This window comes from Colossoma macropomum, unplaced genomic scaffold (genome assembly GCF_904425465.1).
Source record: "Colossoma macropomum unplaced genomic scaffold, Colossoma_macropomum, whole genome shotgun sequence".
In the NCBI taxonomy this organism is placed as follows: domain Eukaryota; kingdom Metazoa; phylum Chordata; class Actinopteri; order Characiformes; family Serrasalmidae; genus Colossoma; species Colossoma macropomum.
The window spans coordinates 29,212,260-29,235,934 of NW_023494789.1; the positions used below are offsets into that span (position 1 = coordinate 29,212,260).

At 38.5% G+C, this 23,675-nt stretch overlaps 1 protein-coding gene across 2 annotated transcripts; it reads left to right on the top strand.

Annotated features, from left to right (window-relative positions):
• The first annotated feature begins 524 nt into the window (after nucleotides 1–524).
• Nucleotides 525–23,299, top strand: b4galnt1b (beta-1,4-N-acetyl-galactosaminyl transferase 1b). Of its 2 annotated transcripts, none has more exons than XM_036570791.1 (12): nucleotides 525–753; nucleotides 7,556–7,678; nucleotides 8,740–8,962; nucleotides 9,353–9,529; nucleotides 12,274–12,380; nucleotides 13,663–13,700; nucleotides 13,873–14,053; nucleotides 17,327–17,425; nucleotides 18,185–18,372; nucleotides 19,674–19,814; nucleotides 21,000–21,237; nucleotides 22,527–23,299. In XM_036570791.1, exons 3-12 carry the CDS (start codon nucleotides 8,748–8,750, stop codon nucleotides 22,739–22,741), a joined length of 1,599 nt encoding a protein of 532 aa, XP_036426684.1. In that variant the 5' UTR covers nucleotides 525–753; nucleotides 7,556–7,678; nucleotides 8,740–8,747; the 3' UTR covers nucleotides 22,742–23,299. The 2 variants fall into 2 exon arrangements, with proteins under 2 accessions (XP_036426684.1, XP_036426685.1); XM_036570792.1 differs by having other exon boundaries at nucleotides 13,873–13,945.
• Nucleotides 23,300–23,675: the final 376 nt, after the last annotated feature.

Below are 23,675 nucleotides of genomic sequence, written 5' to 3' on the forward strand. Positions count from 1 at the left end.
TATAATTTTGCTGTGACATCTTCAAATGTGCAAAATTAAATTCTAGTGTAACTGGCACTGCATATTAACAAGCTGGAACACAAAGCAAAGAAGACCATTAAAATGTTTAACTTTTAAAAAGAATCCATGGCTCACTTCATTATAATGGGAGGAACGATATTTACTCTCATGGAATAAATTTTAACATGTGCTAATACAACTTTCACAGAGTAAAAACGAAATTCTGAAGTCTTAATATCTTACTTCGTGACATTCGAAGTGTTACATGCTAAAATGTAATTATTTCATGTGAAAGTAAAACTTTCCATTTGATACGTAAAAAGCGACTTTTTTAAAGATTTTTTTTGTGTAAATTGAATCACCCCATGTTAAAAGTGCATTCACCACAGTGAACATGTTCCTGCTGTTGAAATTAGCTGTTTAGCCCAGGGCTCGAGCAGTTAGCATAAACTAGCCAATCCCGGTGCAAGGAAGGATGGAGAAAAAAGCTGCGCGGCGGCGGCGGCGGCGGGGATGTCCATTAGCGGCGCTGCAGCGGCGCAGCAACTTTCACCCCCTCCATCGGAATTAGCCTACACTGGAGGGGCAGCCTCACCGTCTACATCCATCTCGCTCCTTCCATCCTGATTTTTCAGTGGCGGATGTCATGCCACCGGATTTTTCGTCTCTATTTAGCTACAGGCAATGATAAAATTCAGGGGATCCGGGGCAACTGATTAAAAGGACATTCGTCTTGGCGCCAGCGTTGAAGAGGTAAGGGTTATTTATGGCAGCTCATTTTTGCTCGCTGAACTGGTCTGATGCGATCTGCACTGGTCTGCTATCTGCCACCTTTCGGACCTATTTGGAGCTGAGACTACAGTGCGCACAACGGCAGATTTGTGTGAAACAGACAAATATGAAAAAATATTAAATTATTATCCATGATGGGATTTTTGGGAGACGATGCAGCACAGAACGAGTGAGAGGCCTTACAGTTTTTTTTAAATGTACTGTATATTTAAAATGCTCATGTTGCTCTCATAGCTTGCTCAGGTCTGCTGTGGGTCTGTGCTGGGTGGCTTATCTCTCGTCTCGTCCAGTACACCTTGTAAGCGGCGGCCCGTGCGGGGCTGAATGCTTGCTAATGGGGGGGGGGTCCGCTGCACATGCCCGCTGCACATCCCTCATGTGACTGGATCGCATGAGTGGCGTGAACTGAACGTTTATATTTACGGTAAGACAGCGCAGGCCTTCACCAGCCTACATTCCCTCAGAGTCTGGGGAGCTTAAACGAAAGGCTGCAATAGTGGAATGGTCACCTACTGCTTAAGGCCTGCCTGGCGTGGCAAATTGGCCCAAGAATTATATCATACATTTTATCATGAAGCATTCTGGCCGTTTTAAAGTGGGCGCTGGTTGTTGGAGGCTAATTCAAATCAATGGGATTGACTGGGGTTTGCTAATTCAAACGACGACTGTGACCATGTGCACTTTAAATGGGTAGAGCAAACATGGGCGACCATCTTTCTCTCTTTCTCTCGACTCACACTTTTCGACTGAGTGCGAGAGATGCTTACTGACACCCACCATCCAGAAAAAAGCTCCCCACCGCTTTAGCTAGACTAATAGAACAGACCACGCCCTTCGCCATACCGACCAAGTGTGAACACATGCCTGGGCTGGATACAGTGGAGACTGGGCTCCCCCAGGGAGTGAGGAAAACCATCTGTGGCTGAGCCTGTTAATGCCTCTCCTCCTTGATTACTGCCTCCCCGCAATGGAAAAGTGAATTGTTGTTATTGTTATTATAGCTGAGAGATGCGTTTGAGAGAGGGAGGAATTAAATTCACCGGGGAGGTGTTTTTGTTTTTGAGTACGTTTTGTTTTCCTCATCATGTTTACTGAAAAAAAAGCACTGGGCACTGGTCTGGCTTTTCTGCGTCCAGACCTATTCAAGTTGTGCCATGTTCAGATATAGAATATGTAGAATATGTACTCTGAGGAGCACTGTTGCACAATAACAAATAATAGCTCACCAATTGGGGCATTAGGACATGCCTGTTCTACCTCTTAGTAGGGCTATATGGGAAGACATATATCCGACAGCAGATATATATCTCAGTACAATGCAGTTAACTTACTTAATTCATTTTTAATGGCATCCGGGATGTAATGCTTTGAGCTAATGCTGCAACCGAACTTTAATCTCTTAATCATCCCATTATCTTTGGGGTCAACTTGACCACATTCAATGTTTAACGTCTCTAAATAAATGATTAACATAATTTTTTTTTGCTTCATATTTAGTGACTTTTGCTAATTAAATGGGGAAAACTGGGTAACACAAAATTAACATGATAGGTTTTCCATGTCCTGTACACATTTTCTATGCATCAGTGTTCTTTGGGGTCAGTTTGACCCCAGGTTGTATTAGCTGTACAAAACATAAGACATATCAATATTTCACTCATGTTTGTTTTGGTTATTTTGGATGATACTGAAGTAACTATAACATGCAATTTTGTTATCTATAAAAAATGTCCCTCCGCTTTAGGGCCCTAACCTAATATAACCAAACCTGTAGTAAATGGAGGGGAAAACATAATTCCCTCTTCCATCATTCCAAGTTTCATATTTCCTGGAGGTATAAATTGCTGAGGTCAAATTGATAAAAGGTGTTAGTAAGTTTGAGAATAATAGGAGTTTAAATGGCTAAACTTTTATTACACACTTCTATGATTTAAAAAGAATTCAGATAGTTTGCATTGTAGTCCATGGACAGAGGTGTGTTCTCTGTGGAGTACGTGTTAACTTATTTTCACTTAGAAAATCAACAAAACATGTCATTTGACCAGGTGCACCCAAATTCACCAAAACACAGTATATATGTTCTAATATGCTTTCATTCTAAGAAGGGATAATACTTTTTATCTAATAAGACTTCATTAACTGAGGTCATTGACCTGTCCAGTTGGGGGAGTGGTCTAAAGGCTAAAGCCTCTGTGGTCGTTGACAGTGTAATCATGGAAAGACCCCAAGGGAGTTGCAAGAAGACAATCAGCAGAAATGTCTGAAGCAGTGGACAGCATTACGTGCACAAACACCCCCCCACACACACACAGACAAAATGAGATTTAGAATTTAAATTTTATTGATGTGAATGTACGCTGCTAAATCAAGTGATCTAAACTGCTAGAATATGTTTGTGAATGATTAATAGTTCAGTGGCTAGTGGGAAACTATAGGAGACTATAGTTTTCCATTGCCATTTTGAAGTTATCATAAGAACCAGTAAAAAAAAAAACAAAAAACACAAATTTAGAAAATACAGTAGCACTTACTGCTATTGAAGGAATACACACAACTTATGAACAAGTTGTTGCTTAATTAAAGGTTATGCCGTACAGGAAGCAAGGCTTCAGGCTAACAGCTAGTTCTAGCATTAGCTCAAGTCGGCACTCTCTCACTTCTGAGCCACCAATTGACCAGTTCTTTCTGTTATATAGTCATAAACACAGAACAAAGCATGCTAAACCCATCTTCACAATAGTGTCCTTATATAATAATTTAGAGAATAACGCTGCAGAACAATTAACCCAGAAAAAATACACAGAACATTTTTTGAACTACAATACAATGCTAGAGCGTGATTTAAATATTTAGTGTAAGCCAGTTCAGTTAGCCCTTGCTAACCCAGCATGGGGAAAAACACATGCAGTCTGAATGTTTACTTGTAATAATTAACTTTGCGAATGCCCTGACCATGACAGCTCCCTCAACCTGATGGTTTAACATTACCAGGCCCTTATCATTTCTTCTCTTTAGACAAGTTAATACAATTGTTATATTTAAGAGAATCACAGCAGATTTGAAACCTTCAAATGGTTTGTGCCATAAAATTACTTAATATTATCATGCTGGTATGAACTGACTAGAAGTTATTTGAATCTTTCCAGCTTGTCTGTCAGTTGTATTATTAAAAGTGAACATGGTGGGAACCAAAATCATATTCCTGGTCTGGGGCTCCACCTTTAGATTAACATTAACTGCGTAAACTCACAGATCACAGCATGTTAAATATCTCTGCACCTTATTCCACTACCTCATGCTCAGAAATGAGTGCTATGTCGGCGCTGCACTGTCCTGTCTGTTTACTGTGTCTAATGTCTGTTTAATTTACTGTATTTATTGTATTGTTTCTAGCTTAATTTTTTGTTTGCACACTATGTCTGCACGTTCGCACTTTGTACTTTGTTCCTTGTTGCACCTTGTTCCTGGAGAAACGTAATTTCACTCCACTGTGTACTTGTACGTAGATGGAATGACAATAAAAAGCCCGTCTCTCTCTTGACTTGACATGTCTAATGTCTTTTGGTAGTAACATGAAAATGTGAGACAGCAAGGTTTTTATTCACAAAATAAATAACATCATGATAAATCTAAATCTTTGAACTTTGCTCTAAAAGAACACTTATATAAAAGCAATCTAGGCTGAAATACTCAACTTTGATTCCATAGTTTTTTCAAAATTTCTGCATTATTGAATTGTTAAGATGTGAACAATGTCATTCAGATGTTTGATGTAAGATGGAACTTCTCTAAAATAGAGTCAGAATTGTTCACAGCAGTGGTGATAGGAACCAGACATTGGAAGGGGTTAATTGTCTCAAAAGCTACCTCACAGAAAATGCTTACACAAAATGGCTAAGAATGCGAATCCTTTCCATGAGATTTTGTTTTTGCAGTGAGGTTTTGGTGTAAAGCATTGATGGTGGATAAGTACATGCAGGCTTTGTATGGCAAAATATTACTCAACACAATTCTTTTTTCAGATTTAGCACTATTTCACCATTATCAGCATTACATTATAAAAACTCAGAAGACACATGCAGGTTCACTGGTCATTTTGGACAGTAAATAAAATGGCTATATTTTTGTTGTGGACATCATGACCCCTAGTTCCTATCACCACTACTGCAAAGAAATCTGAGAAATCCAAGTTTCTCTACAATTAATTATTCTAATCAAGCCACTCTTAATGATTTCTCAATTTAAATATTTAAACTGTACATATATATCATTTTTGAAAAGGACAGAATCTCCGATATTAAAAAGAGCCCCCAGCTTGCACTTGTAGCCTGAGTCCTTCCTTCTAACAGCACAACAACATGCCAACATGCATAGAGCACAACACACACTGTGTGCCAAGTAACAGATGCACAGTTTACCACCATCAGAATACAGAGCACAAGACATGAGAGATTAGGAAAACAAGCAGACTGTCTCTCAATGTATTTCACTCTCTCACTCACTCACTCATTCTCTCTATCTCTCCTTCTCATGTATGTTTGATTCACATATTACCCATTAATCTTCCTATTTCTGCAAATTGGCATACTGGGTTTTTCTTGGGGACTCAAACTGTCCTTCTCTCAAATATCCAGAGTATGTATATAGAAAGCAGCACTTGCTTGTAGGCAATCTGGCCAAGTGATAATAGTTAAGCTGTTGAAATGAATAGGCTAGCACCTGGTGAGTAAAAACCAGTGTTTAGTAGTGGATTCATCAGTTTCTTTTAACTTTAATGCTGTCAAAATTACATTTCATTAGGGAAAAAGCATGCTCTTCCCTGAAAAAGTCATCTTTGTTTTAGCAGTACCTCGACACTTAAATATAAAAAAAAATGTTTCTGCCTGATAGGCAGGATAGAAACGAAAGTTTTTAGTTCTGTTTCAGATTCAAACTTTGACACATTAGGTCGAAATAATGCCTTTGTTTTCAAGATTTTGACTCAAAAAATGATTTACCACTCATCAAGCAAGTATGTGATTTCAGCATAATTAAGATCATAAAGAAGACAATATTTCAATACACTACATCAGAAATTCTGAAAAAAATAAGTCATTATGTTGACTTTCTGTTTTGAAACACAGCGCAGACGCCTCACAGCAAGAAGGGCCTGGGTTCGGTTCCCCAGCTGGGCAACCAGGGTCCTTCCTGTGTGGAGTTTGCTTGTTCTCCCCGTGTCTGCATGGGTTTTCTCTTGGTGCTCCGGCTTCCTCCCAAAGACATGCAATCAGGCAGATTTTACACTCTAAATTGCCCCTAGATGTGTGTGTGTGTGGATGTATATGTCTGTGTGTCTGCCCTGCGATGGACTGCCTTCTGCTCTATGACCGGTGGGACAGGCTTCAGCCCCCCCCCCTTCCGGAGCCAAAGAGTTTCAATATGTGCTTTGATAATTAGATTACAATGACCACTTTGCACTTCTGAACTGTGTGTGAACTGAGATATACAGTTATACAAATATACAGATTGTTAAAAATATGCACCAAAAGAAGCAAGTAAATATAAAATAAAATTCCATGGAAATACCCTTCTGGACCAAAATTTGTCCAGGCAAATGAATCAACCTAAGTTTTGCTGCTGGCTGTGGGCTCTGGAGTCCTAAAAGAAATCATACCCCCAGTGTACAGAGATTAGAGAGAAAGAGAAAAGAATGAATCTGATCCACTCCTGTAACAACTCTAGCCTGAAATACCATGTAATCAGTTGTATAGGGGGTGTGATGATACACTCAGTCCACAGTACGATTCCCGATACTGGGTTCATGGTTAGGTATTCTCATGAAATTTTGAACAAAATGTGAATTATGAGAAATGATGACTATAATAATGTTGTACAGTGTACTAACAACACTACAGCTGGGAGGCAGGAGGAGCTCTGGACTGAGTTGTTGATTGAGGTGATGATTGTTTGCAAACTTCAGTGTTCAAACAGTGCTGTTTCATTAGGTGGCATGATTAATAGAACGTCTCCTTCCCATGCATGTTGTCAAAGTTTGGCATTATGATGTCATGATTTATTGATGCATTGTTACACCCCTACAGTTATGTGATGCCATCTTGTTAATTATGTATATTTTCTGAGGGGTAGGAAGTAGAGGCTTTTAGGCTCAATAGCCTAAAAAATACTGGTATAAAAGGAAAAATGGTGTTGTGTCATCGCTACCCTGGACACATCCATTACATGTTCGTGTTCATTTCTAACTAAGTTCTAAGAATGAAAAAAGAAGAGACTGAAGAATAAAGTTTAAAAAACTGTATTGGTTATGATAGTCATGTGATACATGTACACTGAAAACATGAACTACTGTAATTCTTAAAAAAATGCTCTTGTACTGACCTAATGTTACACCAGTTACACAAAGCTTCACTCATCTGGCTGTTATATTGGCAGTAGGCCGCAAGTGTTTCACACTTATGGATCACTTAAATTTGTAGTAATGCACTAAATGTAGTCATGCTGTTCTGCTTTAAATCTGTTAATATGGAGTTTAAAAGGCTGTAGGTATGATCCACCAACCGCACAAATGTCAAGTATGAAAAATGAAAGACTATTAGAGAACAAGCAAAAGTCACACATGCTTACAGTTCTTTAAAAACGTTCAGATGAACACAAAGGTTGCTGCTAATGCTGGTAATAATTCAAAGCAATATTTTATAGAAACAAAAGGACAAAGATTTCTGCAGAACTGTAACATTATAGAAAAGTGTTTATATTCTGTCAACAGATGGGGATAGTCCTCTACCACACCTGTCTGCTTCTGTCAACCATGTCTGGATTCCGCCAATCACTGCCATGGATCTTTGGGAGCAGCAATGGCATCCTACGCCTCTCATACTGATTGGATAGAGTGAGTTGGTTTTTTGCAAAGGAGTATGATGTATGCATAAGTGGGAGTTTCTATCTAACATTCAAAGCTGAAAATCAGAGACTCAGCAACCACACTGTTAGTTCACAGTCTTATTTATTATACAGTAATTATACTTCACATACTCTATCAGTGCATGATACGTTGATGGATCCAAAAGCATAAGGTAGCTCTTAAAATAAATCTCACTAAAATTGATTTCCATCTATTATGACTTGCGATTGCAAACATAGTCAATCCCATATAGTAGTGGCTGAGGGGTAGATTTGTCAGAAGAAAAGACATTTATGACACATGCTTATTGCCTTATGGGGCACTGCACTTTAATCTCATGGCCATAGTTCTATTTCATATCCACTGTGGTGCCTGTGCTTCTGTATGTAAATTTAACTCAATATGCCAGCTGCTCTTTACATTGTAATAAAGCAGCACTATGTATGAGTTTTTTGTTAAAACTAAAAGAAGCAGCATTACTGAGTTAAGACAAAAAAAACACTATTATTAATATTATTAGTATTAATGTCATGCACAGGCTCAAAAAGAATCTCCAGCTCAATGTTTAGGTCTCAAATGCAAAATCTACTTTATACTGATGAAGGTATGATGACAGTAATAGATAATTCACTTACATCCTCAGAAGACGAGCTTGAAGTTTTGAGTGAGTTCTTGTTGAATTCTCTTTTTGTGTGCTCAGAATCATCAGAGTCATCTACTGTTGAGGGTGAAGAGGTCACAAAATGTTCTTCCAGACATTGCATGCAATTACACATTTCAACCAAAGAGGTCTCCAAATCCCCAAATCTTACATAGTGCTGCTTTATAACTTCATAATGAATGGACCAATAGAAATGGCCCAAGATTACTTGTAATACACTGTTTTTATATTGACTTCCATTTAAAGTCCAGGACGTTTTTACTTTCTCCTATAAAGTTAGTATTTTGGAGACACAAGGTTCTTGTCTGACAGTGGCAATATGTTTGTATGTCTATGTAACATGTTCCTGAATGTGAATGTTTTATGTCTCACTGTTTGTTTATGTTAGTTTGTAGGATGCGTTCTCTGCGTAAGACGGTGTTGTTGGCACTGGTAGCTTCTGTGGTCTTGGTTTTGGCAGTGCTACACTCATGGCCCACCCGGGCCTACAGCACCGTGGACCTCCGGCAGAGACCAGGGCCTGGATTGGAACGGCTGCTGGAGGAGAGACTCCCAGAGCCAGACCCCAGTGCTAGCACAATCCCCTACCGTGTGAGAGAGAGTGTAGCTGGGTCAGTATCTAGTCACAGAGGATGTTTGAATTTCTAGGTACTGTTTTGTGCAAATACTTGAATATTGCCTTTGCTGTGCTTGCAGTTTTTGTACCTACTATAACTCTCTGTTTATGAACTGCTGTAAGTGGTGTTTATGCATAGATTACGGGTGTGGTGTGCTGCACTGAAGAAATGGTGCTTTGAATTTACTTGATTCAAGTTTGTGAATCGGTTGCATATGAATAAAGTATGTTACATGAACACAGTTGCTCTCTTTCAGTTTACTTCTTTTGGTGATAATGCAGTGATGTAACACCTTCTATTCATGTGCAACTGACTGAAATTTGAAGCATGTATATTCATTTTTTCCGTGCTGTATTGTAGTATAATTGTTCTCTGCTGTTACAGGCTCCTGGCACGTAATGGTTGCGTGTGTGAGGGTGAGAGGGGAGGCGTGAACTTACCATTCGCTCAACTGCTGTTCCCACGAGTGTCTGCCCGCCCCCTGCACACCGCTTTCCAGCCCTCCCAGCTCGATGAAATGAAGAGACGGCGTGCCAAAGAGTATCAGGGCTTCCAAATGAGGTCTGTACCACAGTTCCCCAGCAAACAGCACAACGTCCCAGCCAAAAATGCAATATACACAGCCCAATCTACATACAACCAATTCCACTGAGTTGGCAGCTTACTAGGTACACCCATCATATACCTACACTTGGCGGCCAGGTTATCATGTACGCTTGTCTGATATTTAGGTGTTTCTAGTTGTGGCAGCTGGTGGTCAAGTTTGGTATTAAGCATTATGACAGAGACAAAATACGTGAAGTAAGTGGGAGGGAATTTAGGTCTATCAAATATAGTAAAAGATGAAGAAAATATAATAAATGAGTTGAGATTTTGACATAAATTTGGGCAACACTTAATGTAAATACCATGGCTATAAGAATCTATGAACATATATGTAACACAGTATAATGCATTCAGAAAGCATTATAAATATATAAACACTAAAACATTACAAAAAATTATAAAAATGCATTCTACTTTATAGCTGATAATGCATTGTAAGAAGTGTTTATCATACATTATATTGCTATACACACATGCACTGAGGAAAGCCATGATTTCTTTCAGGAACATGATTATGATCTGGGATGGGATAATTGCTTATACTAATTTTTAATGTAATACCATCTTTGTAAGCTTTTAGTGAAATAATTTATAGAATTTAACATTTACATGACTTTATAACTTTAAACTAGAGCTAGGCAATATGGCAATATCAGTATTGAAACACAAAAATTTTTGGCCATAGGTGGAGCCTTATTTTAGCCACACCCCTGCATTTTGCTGCAAGAAGTCAGACTGCATCCCTGTCCCTCATGACCACATGGTAAACAGTTAGATTATTATTTCGAAGTGAATGTGTCTCAAAGTCTAAAAATCAGTGTGTAAACCGAAACTTTTTTGTGTTTTAATGAAAAGTATTATGATTTTTAATAAAACAGGGACTAATTACGCTCTCTTTGTAATCAAATATGGAATTGGGAAGTGTTTTTTAAATGACGATGATATCCATGATTTAATCCTTAATTTATAATGATTAATGATAAATATTGTTATGTTGCTCAGCCCTATTTTCAGCTCTTATTCCTCTCCAGATTAATGTAATTCATAAATTGTTAAAATCACAGCATTGTTTTGTGAGTTTTTTTGACACTGACAATATAGCATGTATTGAACACTACTTATAATGCATTATGTTAACAATTCATCATGCATTATAAGCATGGCTATAAAGTATAATGCCTTTTTTAATATATATATATATATATATATATATATATATATTTAGCTATGCTGACAATGCCTTATAAATGCATTATTTGTTATGAATGCATTCATAGTTTCCTGTAAACACAGTATTCATAAAAGGTGCTGCAAATTTGTTTTGATTTTATTTCTTTTTTTTACTTGTTTTTATAAAGTAATTGTTGAATTACTGACTGTAATAATCTGCCTGGTTTGTTCAGTTACAATCTGTTACTGCACATTTTGTCAGCTACACTCTGCCCCACCGCACCCGCTCAGCACAGCAGCATTATCAGCATGATAGTGAGTGTTGCGCTGGTTCGACTATATATATTGTGCAGCAGAGTTTGTATTGCGTTTGTTGTTTATTAAGTGGCGATGATGTGAAGATGATGAAGGAAAGCTCTGCTGACACTATCATCATCTTGCCAGTATAAGATGTTTATTACAAAGTAAAGCAGTATCATATCAAGCACTATGAAGTACCTGAGAGGGGATCCGTGCCAATTCTAAGTGTCCCCTCCAGACCACTATAACCAACAGCTTATATATGGTTCTTGTTGTTGAAACAGAAGACAGAACATATGGTTCTTTTTGAAATGATCTTATCTATTTGGAACTAAGGGAGGAAGGGAGAAAGTGAGAGGCCTACTCCCTATGGGCCTTTGGACCAGGAGGTTTGAACCAGGGGCTTTGAACCAGGGGGCCCCCTTAATTTAAACATTCCAATACCCTGCAAACACAGGACCTGCAAAACAGAGCACACAGGGAACTCCTAGATACTACAACATCAACTTATACTAAAAGTTAAGAGTGTTGTTGCCTTCTTTTATAAAGTTACTCTTTTTAAATACACCTCACGTTGATTGTATCTGCATCTGGGTCAGTGTAGGTTTTTTATGGTACACTGAAAATAACAGTGCTTTGCATTTAGATCTTTACAACTTGTCAGATGCACATGATTCAAATGTGTTAGATCCACAGAACTGAACTGAAAGCCAGTAGCTGTGTTGAAAATATGTTATTTATGTGGAACCAACTGACACATTTGACTTGATTAAATTCAGAGCACTATTTTTTTCAGTGCTCATTAGCAGTGAACTTTTATTTGGCTCAGGAAATCACAAATATTACAATAGCTGATGACTATTGCTGACTGATCAAGGTACTTAATAAAATGGTGATCTGGAGAGACTGCCCGTGTCATTTGACGATGTAAGTTGTTTTAAAGGAAAAGTATGTGATTACTAAGTTCACATCCAATAGGCCCCCTAGGCTGATGCAACAAATCGAGACAATCAGGCGTCCTAAACCTCTATATCAGCTTTCTGTAGAGCAAGCTGGAGTTACCCAAGGACCAGGTTGGGACAAAATGACTAACAGACATATTTACACAAATGGTGTATCCAAGAACACACACGGTTGAAGTTAATGTTTTACACTAATGGCATGACACATGAATGCAAATGCTATTCAGTCAACTGTATGTGTGTGTGTGTGTGTGTGTGTGTGGGTAGGTCACAGACCCCTGCTGATTTGCTGATTGTAGCTGAAGCTAATAGCCCACTGCAATACCCAACACAGGGTGTGGAAGTGCGGCCGCTCAAGACGATCCTTGTACCAGGTGACCATTTCAGCCATTGTCATAGTTTATAGCACATTTTACTGGGATAGAGAACGCTTCATCATTATGTTTAGCAAATTTTTGTATCCTACTTATGCAATTATTGCAGTTATTGAACACTGCAAGAGCAGTTTCTAGTGGAAATATTTTACCATCATTTGGTCAGAAGTTGTAGTTTTCCAACGTTTTTGACATAAGTTGCCCAGTGACAGTAACAGAACATGATCAGAACAGTGATTCCATTTAACTATTTGTATAGCTCCTATAGAAAGAGTGTTTGCCCTCAGGAGATCGTGAGTTCCATCCGTGCCCAGGGGTCCAAAAGAGCACAATTGGCCTCGCTGTCTATGGGTGGGTAGGATGCCCCCCCCCCTTCCCCCATCACTTAACGTGATGCTAGCCAGCACAGACATCTGTAAAGCCCATTTGACACCAGTACCGCAGCGGTAACGCGCTCGTGAAGCACAAAAATATGCTTTGGGTCTATTTCTGACGCATGCCGCACACGGCATGCTAGCAGTTTCTATGCAGAAACAGTAAAGAAATGCAATGTCTATGCTATAATATACAATCTAGGCTAATAAACAAATCAACAAATCTAGTTTTAACTCTTTGACAGGTTGACTGAAATCCCTTGAGTAGATTAAGGATGTGAACACACAGGCATCTCCTTCTGTTCATATAGCACTACATCACCTGGTGAGAAAGCCAGCAACAGTCACAGCAACTATGAAATTTTTATTGTTGATCTTTTTATGTCATCTATATAAAGTTTATATGAGATAAACAGACAATGTAGCCATTTATATTACGTGAAAACGCAACACAAACAGCAATCGCTCTTGCTTCACGACGCGTGTGTCTCGTCCGGTGTGAAATATCAAGCGTCATGGAGTCGATCCGGATTAGCATGCGCGCTGCATTGCATCTGGTTTGAAATGGGCTTTAGCTGACAAAACAGAACTGGCGGTTAGTGTTCTCCTCCAAGCACATTCAGCTATTCAATGACGTAGTGTTAGCAGCAGTTTGCAAAGATGCAGTGGCTGGCTTCACATGACTCCGAGGTAGCTTGTGCTAGCCTTCACCCTCCTAGCGCTGGTCGTATTGTGTGATTGGGGGAGACCTAACTAGTAAGTAGAATTGGACATGACCAAATTGGGCAGAAAATTGGGGGGAAAAAAGATGGGTCGTCCCTGACATTAGCACCATAGTGTATGTATGTTAACAAAACTTTTGAATGGGCTGCTGGTTGCTGAAAGTGATCTACTGTGCTGTGTTTCAGGCTTGGCCTTAAAAGACCTGCCCAGAGACGTTTACACTGTAAGTTGTGTTGCATTGACATGAAGAGTGAAACTAGTAGATTTGAGGTCAGCAAATATGATTTGCAGCGCAGTAACTTGTGTTATGTGTATTCATCTTTGTTCTACCTTTGTCAGGCTCTCATCTTTCTTTCTCTCTGTCTCTTCCTCTCCCTCTTCATCCTTCTCTCTAGCTGAATTTCTCAGCATCTCTTGGCACGTTTAACGTGGCGGCAGAGGTAGAGGGAGTAAAGGTCAGGGGTGATGGTGAGATGCATATGAGCTTAAGCAGCTGCCTCTTAGCCAACCTGAACCGCCAGCTTCAGTTCATCACTTATACTAACACACTGTTCCACCCCAGCACTGCAGATACAGGTACTCACACGCACACAGGTACCATCATACCATTATTTGGGGTGTTCATTATAGCCAAAATATGTCCTCATACAAAAATGATCTTTCTACTATGACAGTGCAAACATGTTTCCCCTCACAGCGCGTGTCAAAATTAATTAAGTGATAGACTGTGATAGACAACAGACCTATCCATGGATTATCTGCTTTATTTCACAGCTTTTGCATTTACCAAGCTGGAAATCTTGGTAAATGGAAATTTATAATCAAGCGTGTCAGACTCAACCACTGACAGGGCCTTATTAAAAAAATCTCAACAAATCCGTGGACCTATGTTTATATTTCATTTTTAATAATATCTTGCTATGACCCAAACTGGCCATTATTTATTCAAAATACAGCAAAATGTCAACAGCAAAATAAAGGCACTTGTAATAGACCTTGAAATAATGCATGAAAACTTTGAATATTCCAAAGAATATTTTACTTTTAAAGCTACTTTTCAGCTTGAACTAGACACCTGGTATCTTTATTTTGCTCATGAGTTCATTTGTGGGGTGAGCTGCTGAGCTAAGTGTTTATATTGGTTAAAATGTGTGTTTGGTGATGTGAGTAGTGTGGTTGAATCGATGTGTAACCACTATCCCGCAGATTGATATGCACTGAAATGTAATGTGAACATTACAATGCAGAGCATGCTGGGAATTGTAGTTCAGGGCATCATGAAATGGGCTAATATTAACAGAAAATATAAATAATTTTGCAGGCCGGAGAGGATTATGTCATGAGCCTGATCTGCCCCGCAGGCCTTGTGTTTGACATGTGGGCCTGATAGCATTCTAACTTGGGGTACTTACAGAAGAAGATCAAAATTACGATTAGCAAATAAGAGTATGCCAGAGGCTATAAGTTTTTGGGAACAGCAAGAAGTTATCTGCCTCAAGATTTGACCACCTTTCAAATACAAGCCATTCTGGATGTTAAATTTATTACAACTTGATCCTGAAAGTTTTGTTCAAAGCTCTGTTTATCATTCTGAAAACATTTAACATTTCTTTATTTTCCCACAAATCAGTTGAAATCTGTGGAGTAGCATCATTTTAGAATCATTATATATATGTACCTGCAACAAAATTGGTTATAAAAAATTAATTATATTAATAAAAATAGTGATTGAATGCTGGTATGGTATTGTGCATGTAGGCTACATTATTTTTTGAAATTTGAAATAGTTGAAATTTGAAATAGGCTTGGGTGAAATAATCAGATATCAGCAATGAAGGAAAAGTAACCCAAAAACAATGCTTTAAATGAGATAATCCATTTTTAGAAAAGAGAACTGGCAGAGAACAAGAGTGGACTAATTCTGCAGTGTCTCTGCTGCAGGTTTCCCAGAGTGTAACCACCGGGGAAAACTCTTTTCCATAAAGCTTAAGAGTCTCAAATCTCCTGATGGTTAAGATGGTTAAACTTATGAAAATATAATGCTTAATGGTTTCCCAAAGGGAGCTGTAGCTGAGTTCTGGTGCAGCTCCTCTATAATGATTTTTTTAAAGTGTAAAGCACATGGACATGGCTTTTAAATGTGCTCATTTATGTCACGTGTAGAAGTCTGAAGTTTCTCCAGCAGGGAGCGCTATTAGCACGCGAATCACTTTTGTGTTTGTCATTTAAAGAGAAGAAACACGCATGTGCATGTTTTCAGTAGCACCATTTAAAACTAGAGATGAAATAGTTCTCAAAAAATGTTTTTATTAGAGATTTTCATTAAATCAGTTAATGTTAAAACCAATTCAGTGCATGTCAGTTAAAACTAGAATAGAAAGTAGGACAAGGCTGCAGCAGACCACGCATGTGCATATTTGCTTTTTCCAGAGGGTCGAAGGGCGGCCATGTTGATAATGCTATTTTTAACAATAAAATATCACAAGTTTGTAAAAAGTAGCACGGATTTGACCGCAATTAATGACGCAGAAGTGCTGTGCATCTGATTCATGAAATGACATAGAGACAAGCAGCTGCTTCTGCTTCAGTGCGTAAAATCAAGCACCGGCCTACCAGTACATCGTTTAAGTACTATTTACATGCCCTAAGTCAAGGTTTCGAGAGGTTTCGGCAGGGAGCCAGTAAAACCACAGCATTCAACAATGGCTGTGCTAGCAGGCAGAGTTTAAGGTCGAGCATTGAGTGCACTGTTCCCCCTACTGATCAAACTTTATAGTTATAGTAAATTACAACGACTGGAAAAAATAAAATGTGAATTTAACAAAATGGCAGAATGGTGTGATTGTGCTCTTAAAATAAACACTGTGTTTTTGCAGTGCATGAGCTGCTTCGGCTCTAGCTTTGTATTTTTAGTTTTTGAACAGTGTCAGAAGTATATAACAAAAACACAGTGTAATAAGTCTTTAAAATGAACATGGAGTAGTAGCAGCATTTGTTTTACCAATGTGCATGTAACAGTGGTGGACGAAGTACACAAACCATGTACTTGAGTTAAAGTAGAGACTAGGCACTCACAAACCTTTATGCTGTTACACTGTCATTGAACCGTATGCTTGCACTGGGTAGGTATGTCCAACAGGTCAAAACATGCTCAAAACAAAGTGCGCGCTGTACCCTAATTGGTGTGCTTGCTTGACGCTTCTTTCGTTATGACATGTTACGTTTTTATGCACACATAAAGCCAAAAAGGAACGACAGATTTCACATAATGTAGTGGAGTAAAAAGTAAGATATTTGACTTTAAATGTAGTGGAGTGAAAGTAAAAAGTCACCAAAATGGAAATACTTCAGTAAAGTACAGATACACAAAAAAACTACTACAACTACTAAAGTACAGTAACGAATTACATTTACTTAGTTACTGTCCACCACTGGCATGTAATGATAAGTACATCCACTTTTGTACTGGATTGCCATGTGCACAAATTGTTAGCATAATTGTTATTTATTTTTAGATGATATTGACAATTGATGATATTGATCATTGATAGATAATATTGATAGTTTTCATAAGTTAACCGCTAGCCACGCATTGAACTATTACACTCGATTTTACACACCCCTACCAGGCTTAAGCTTGATCATAAAATAAGCCGAAGATGAAAATGATGACTAACAAACTTGTTAGTGAAATTTGCATGTGCTTATTTTAGTCAGATTGTACCACATGCTGTTTTAAGGAGCAATGGTTATTATACATTGAAAAGCATGTACAACAATATGTAAAATATTTACAGAAAAAACATTTGATCTGTGTTTAACATGAATGTTTATATATTTGTTTTTCAGTGCAGTTAGAGACTGAAGGACATCAGGCTCTTTTCACCATCAAAATCCGTCATGGAGTGACGCCCAAACTCTACAACACTGGCTCAGACGCAGACAAAGGTTCAACGATGTGACACAGCCCAAACCCTCAACAGCATAACATCACATAAGACTCTGCGATTCAGCATAATAGAAATGAACTAACAAGACTAATAAAGTACCCCTTAAGTCATAAATTAAGATGCACAAAAAAGTTGAATAATAGATTACTATTTATTTTTATGTATTTCATAAATTTTTTTATGTATTGTTATGCCCAAAAAGCTACTGAAAATGGCATAGAAACATAAATAAACTTAAAAAATTAAGAATGCAAAGACCTATGAACATGCATAATTTTCCACACTGTAAATGCCCCCCTTGCTGTCCTCTTTCTAAACCCCACCCCTTGCCCCACTACCCTGCTCATTGTAACCTTTATTATCAGAATGATTCTGTCTTTCTGTCACTCCTGCACGAGTCGCTTGATTTCACTCACTCAGATTTGAGGGTTTATCTTCTAAACCTGCCTCAGTGCAGCGTCAGTGAGCCACAACTGCTGGGGTTTAGAATCCTGATAAATTAATGTTAGCCATTGGTGCCGTTGGTGCGTTGGTCTTTAAAGATATTAATCTACTACTCAATACAACTCCAAACAACACAACACTGCACTGCACAGCACTGTATGATTTGTCAGACAGCATTGCACTTCTAACAAAACACAGGTTACCAGTCCTGTTTGCATGCCTTTCATTGTTTATGGTGTACATTACATGTTTAATGTCGACATGTGATTGAGAGTCCTCCTCTAAGAGTAACTGTTTCTGTGTTCCCTTGTAGAATACAACATCAGTGCTCTTGTCACCATAGCCACCAAAACCTTTCTGCGCTATAACAAACTCCAGGACCTGATTGACAGTATACGACGGTACTACCCAACAGTTACCATAGTAATAGCAGATGACAGTGAAAATCCAAAAATGGTGTCCGGCCCGTACATAGAGCATTACATCATGCCATTTGGGAAGGTAGATCTTCATCTCCAACACAGTACTTTATAGTTGTTTATAGTTATTTATATGATGTTGCTGGGGTGACCTCTATGTGGATGCACTGAACTACAGATTGCTGTGTCTGATTGCCTGAGCTAAAGATTGTACGGTCTGTCTGTACATGCATGAGTCATGATGTGAAAAGATGTGATATATATACACATTTTTTGTAGGATGTTGGCCTGTTAGGAATAGTATTTTCTTTAAGAAATATATTTTTGGTGGTGTATTACCTGTGCCTGGTGTAGACACAGGTGTAAGGTACATGAGGATGGCAAGGGCTGTAATATGGATTGGTTATTGCTAGATTTATAATACTGACGCTGTCCAAAAAAAAAAAACAAGTATCTCGATTTTTTTGGATAATTTGAGCACTGCAGCTATCACTGACATTGTGTGAGAATTCCACAGTGATGGGACCAATAGAAATGCTCAGACTAAAATTGAACTGCTTGGAATAAAATCTTTTTACCTTGACTTAAATAGAAATTACAGGAGGTTTTTTGGAGATACTTGTTTTTCTTTGGACAGCGACGATATTCAAGATAGATGCTGCTTTATGATTTACTTCGTTTGGCTTACCACTGCACATTCTAGTAGCATCTAATATATTATCTTAGCATACACACAATCAAATCAGGCAAGATGATAAGGAAGAAAGCAGCACACTATGAGTAATCAAGGGGCTGATAGAAAATTAAGAAATGGACAAACCATTTCAGTGCAACCACTATAGTACAGAGACCATCCTTCAATTATTTAATTTCTGGTAGAAATGGAAAATAAAATAGAATAAAGCTTGCAAAGCAAACAAAGACAATGCTGGTGTTCTCAGAACAACGGATTGACCACCCCAGAATCCAGCCCTCAACATCACTGAATGTGTTTGGAATTGCAGAAAATGCAAACAACTTCTAGGACTGAACTTTGGAGATGTGGAAAAATATCATCAGATTTCTTTGAAAACCTGAAAGCATGCCTCCTCAGAATATGGAAGCTGGAAAAGGGTGAACACTCTAAATACTTTTTCCCCTGACACTGAAAAAAGACTAGCTTGTACTTGCTGGTCATTCTGACTAGAAATTGAAAAACTGAAGGGTGGTCTATGGCAATACTGTACATGTTTCAGTTTAAGTTGAAAGGGTCAAAACTGTTTCTTTTTTGGTCTGTGATGATAAGGTTATGGTTAGATTAAGAAAATTCTAATGAAATACAACTAGTAATGTGTGTGTGTGTGTGTGTGTGTCTGTGTCTGTGTCTGTGCGTGTGTATGTTAGGGTTGGTTTGCAGGTCGTAATCTGGCCGTCTCACAGGTCACCACTAAGTATGTGCTGTGGGTGGATGATGATTTTATCTTCACTGCCAACACCAAACTGGAGAAACTGGTGGACGTGTTGGAGAAAACCACACTTGACTTGGTGAGACACTTGCACTTCACTGACATGTTGAAAACATGACTGATACGCAGCAAGAAGCTCTGAGCTGAAAAGCAGGGTTCAAAGTAGGAAAGCAGGGTTCAGTATGTTTATTGTGTACAGGCTCTGAGATGGAAGAGGAGAGGAAAAGCCAGCAGATATAGTGAATAAAAAATGTCTGCTCCAAATTTCCAAAAGCAGACGCACTGGGTCAGTTATGTGACCTTTCAGACAAAAAGCTACAGTACTCCCACAGCCTATGGGATCCATTGCATTGCTCTGGAGAACACATACACACTCACATCACAACTGTCAACTGTAGTTCATCAGCTAAACAAATCAACAGCACTAAAAGTGGGAGTAGAGCACATACATGCATCCTGTTCTTTTTAGCAGAAATGAGCAAAACTGCCCTTTTCCACTTGTCAGCCTCTACTCCTCTGTATTGGCCTTTGTAGTCTGTGTATGGTTACTATGGATGCATGATGATAACCAAATCACATCGGCCTCAGCAGATATTTGCTTAAAAAATATTGGCACCAGACAGATGTTTAGATTTGATTGATATTTCAAACCAATATTTGATCATGTAATAGGCTCCAGCACCCCACTGTGACCCAGACGGATAAGCGGTTTAGGAGATGTGTGTTTGTGTGTGTGTGTGTGTGTGTGTGTATGTATTTGATGATGTAGTTGTTGTACTTTGGAAGAGATTGTTTAGCTAACACTGCGCTGCTGTGTTAAAAAATCTGCAGTTAATTTGTTTTGGTATCGGATATCGGATATGTGCATCGGCCCATAATTTCCATACTGGTGCATCCCTAACGATCAGGTTTAGATTTAACGCATCATGAAATTTCAAATTTCTTCGTGATTCAGTGAGACTTGATTTGATTATTTCAGTGTGATTCTAAATTATATCTAAAAATATGACTGAGAAACAGATGGAATATAGACAATGAAAATAAAACAGGATGTTTTTTTCATAACACAGAATGTTTTTTTTTTTTAAATAGCCCAGTAGTTTTATTATCGACAAAAATGTCAGCATATAGTTTATTCAATATTATTATAATTGATAATAATTCATTTTTATGTGCCAAAATCGCAGCAGTTGAATCATTACCTTCAGATCAATGAATTTGTACAGCTCTAACTGTGTGTGCCTGTGTGTGTGTGCGCCTGCAGGTTGGCGGTGCAGTGCGTGAGGCTACAGGCTACACTGCCACCTACAGGCAGACCATCTCTATAGAAGCTGGAGAAGAGGAAGGGGACTGCCTGCATGTGAGGCGCGGTTTCCATCACATCATACAAGGCTTCCCCAACTGCGTGGTCACTGACGGAGTCATTAACTTCTTTCTGGCCCGGACAGACAAAGTGCAGCAGGTGGGCTTTGACCCACGGCTAGCCCGCGTCGCCCACCTTGGTGAGTTTGGGGTGGAAATGGGGACACACAACATTCGGATGTTTGGGGAAACCTTCATTTCCTAACAGTACCATTTGATTTTTGCTGTTACTTTTCAGTTAAGTTTTTTTTAATGTAAAACATCTACTTGTTTATATTTTATGGGTACATTTTTTTGTTTATCAAAGCATCTTTCTTGGTATGAAGAGCAGATTTTGTCTAAATAATGATTTAACTGTTATTTCTTAAATTATTGTTAAAAGCACATATTAAATTTCCTTTGGTACAAAGGTGCTTTAAAGGGAAATTTCATAGTTTTTTCAACATGTTTGCCTAATTTAATCATTAAGATAAAAATAAAGTGGTTTATTTTGAAAAATGCGTCATTATAGAGAAACTTCAGAAGCCAGAATTGTTCAAAATTGGGAAAAAGAAACCAAAGGTCTGTAATGCTTAATGCCTCTAAAAGCTGCCTCACAGGAAGCTATTACATGAAATGGTTATGGATATGGTGCCCAACGCATGAGATATTATTTTACAATAAACCTATTTTTAACATCAATTCATGCTGGAAAGGTACATGCAGGGTGTCGTAAGGCGATTTTACGATTTTGCTATCATTAACATTATGTATGAAAGATCAGAAGAGGCATTTAGGTTTACAGGTCATTTTGGATAGTGAGAAATCTGAGTTGGTAAGTGAACAATTTCACATCACACCATTCTGAATGATTCTGTTTACATCTCATTAATTGAATTATGTAGAAATTCTGAAATAAACAAGGTGTAATTCCACTTTAAATACTTGAAAGATTTGAGTGCTGACATCAACGTGGTGAATAACATTAATCCTAAGGCAGAATTTTGTAAATTGTCCTTTAGTTTTATAGTTTCTGCAAAGAAAAATTATAACAACTGAACAACTGCCAGTCACACTTTATTTTGACAATTCCATGTAGGTCAGTTGATGACTATGGATGTTAGGGGTGAGGATTAGATTTAGGGTTAAATTTAAAAGAAGCTTAAAGTTCAATTGAATTTAATAGATATTCAGTTAAAGATGACTATCTAGAGTGACTATAATAAAGTTTTACCCTGCATGCTATTTAATACTGTATGTTAAATATTTGATGGGCACTGCACTATACTGTACTAAAGTATACAAACATTAATGCTACACTTTAAGGAAAATGCAACCACACCAAAAGGTGTTAACACTCACTCGGTCCCAGAATTAGCTTTGTGGACGTTTTGTGTTCTTAATCATTTCATGCATTTCGTTTGTTTGTTTCTACTTCTTTTTTTTATAGAGTTTTTCATCGATGGACTGGGTTCACTCCACGTTGGCTCGTGTGATGATGTCATTGTGAATCACGCCACCAAGATCAAGCTTCCGTGGGGCCAATCGGAAAGCGACAAAACCTACGCCAAGTTCCGTTACCCTCCAGCATCTTCTGACGCCACACATACCAAAAACGGCCTCCTGTACTTCAAGAACCGCTTCCAGTGTCTCACACACAACTGAACACACTCTTCCACTGCTCCCTCACTCTCCTGCTCTCTCTCTCTCTCTTTGTCTTCCTCTCTCAAAAGGCCTCTCTTTTCCAGAGTAGCTAAAGAGGGTCTTTGAGGGGTCTCGGGGTGGTGTGTGAGTGTGCGTGTGTGTGTGTGTGTGTGTGTACAGTCTGGTGTGTAGTCCCTTTCCCCCATTTTAGTGTGGGAATGTTCAAAAATAGTCCTCTCCTTTTGGAGGGGCCATAAACATCATTAACCGTGACTGACAGATGAGAGATGGCAGCCGTTTTTTGTTGTTATTGTTGTTGTTTTTAATAACTAAAGAGTTGAGGTCATATTTTTATGTCCTGTTACGCTCAATTTTATTTTTGTTTACAAGAACCCTTTAGATACAGATCATTCCTTACCATTTCTCTACTGTCAGTCATGGTTAAAGATCATTCTGCTCGATGTTTTTAAGGGAAATTTTTCCTCAATAGAATTAATTTGACAGAAAATAAAACTTCTTTATCTGAAACTGAAAAGCTAAAGAGGTAGATGTTTGGACAATGGACGACAGGCGATGGATTGTTTTAAAGCACAGAAAGGGAGACAGCCTCCTAAGGGCATTCCACTGATTGACCACCGCCTCAGCACACTCAGCTCCTTCCTGGAGTGTAGAGTGTTTTGTGTGTGTGTGTGTGTGTGTGTGTGTGTGTGTGTGTGTATTGGTGTTTGAGGGCCTTCTCTCTGTACGTTTGCACTAATATACAAATGGACTCATTTGAGAGATTGGACCCTGAGCTTGACCGGAGAGAAAAAAAAGAACAAGGCCATAAAAACCAGCTTAGACTTTAGACTCCACCCACCTTCTCTCTCTCTCCCCCACTGGTTTCCTGTCTCTCTTTCTGTTTCTTTGTCTCTCTGTTGTTTCTCCCTCTCTCTCTGTTTTTTTATCTCTCTCT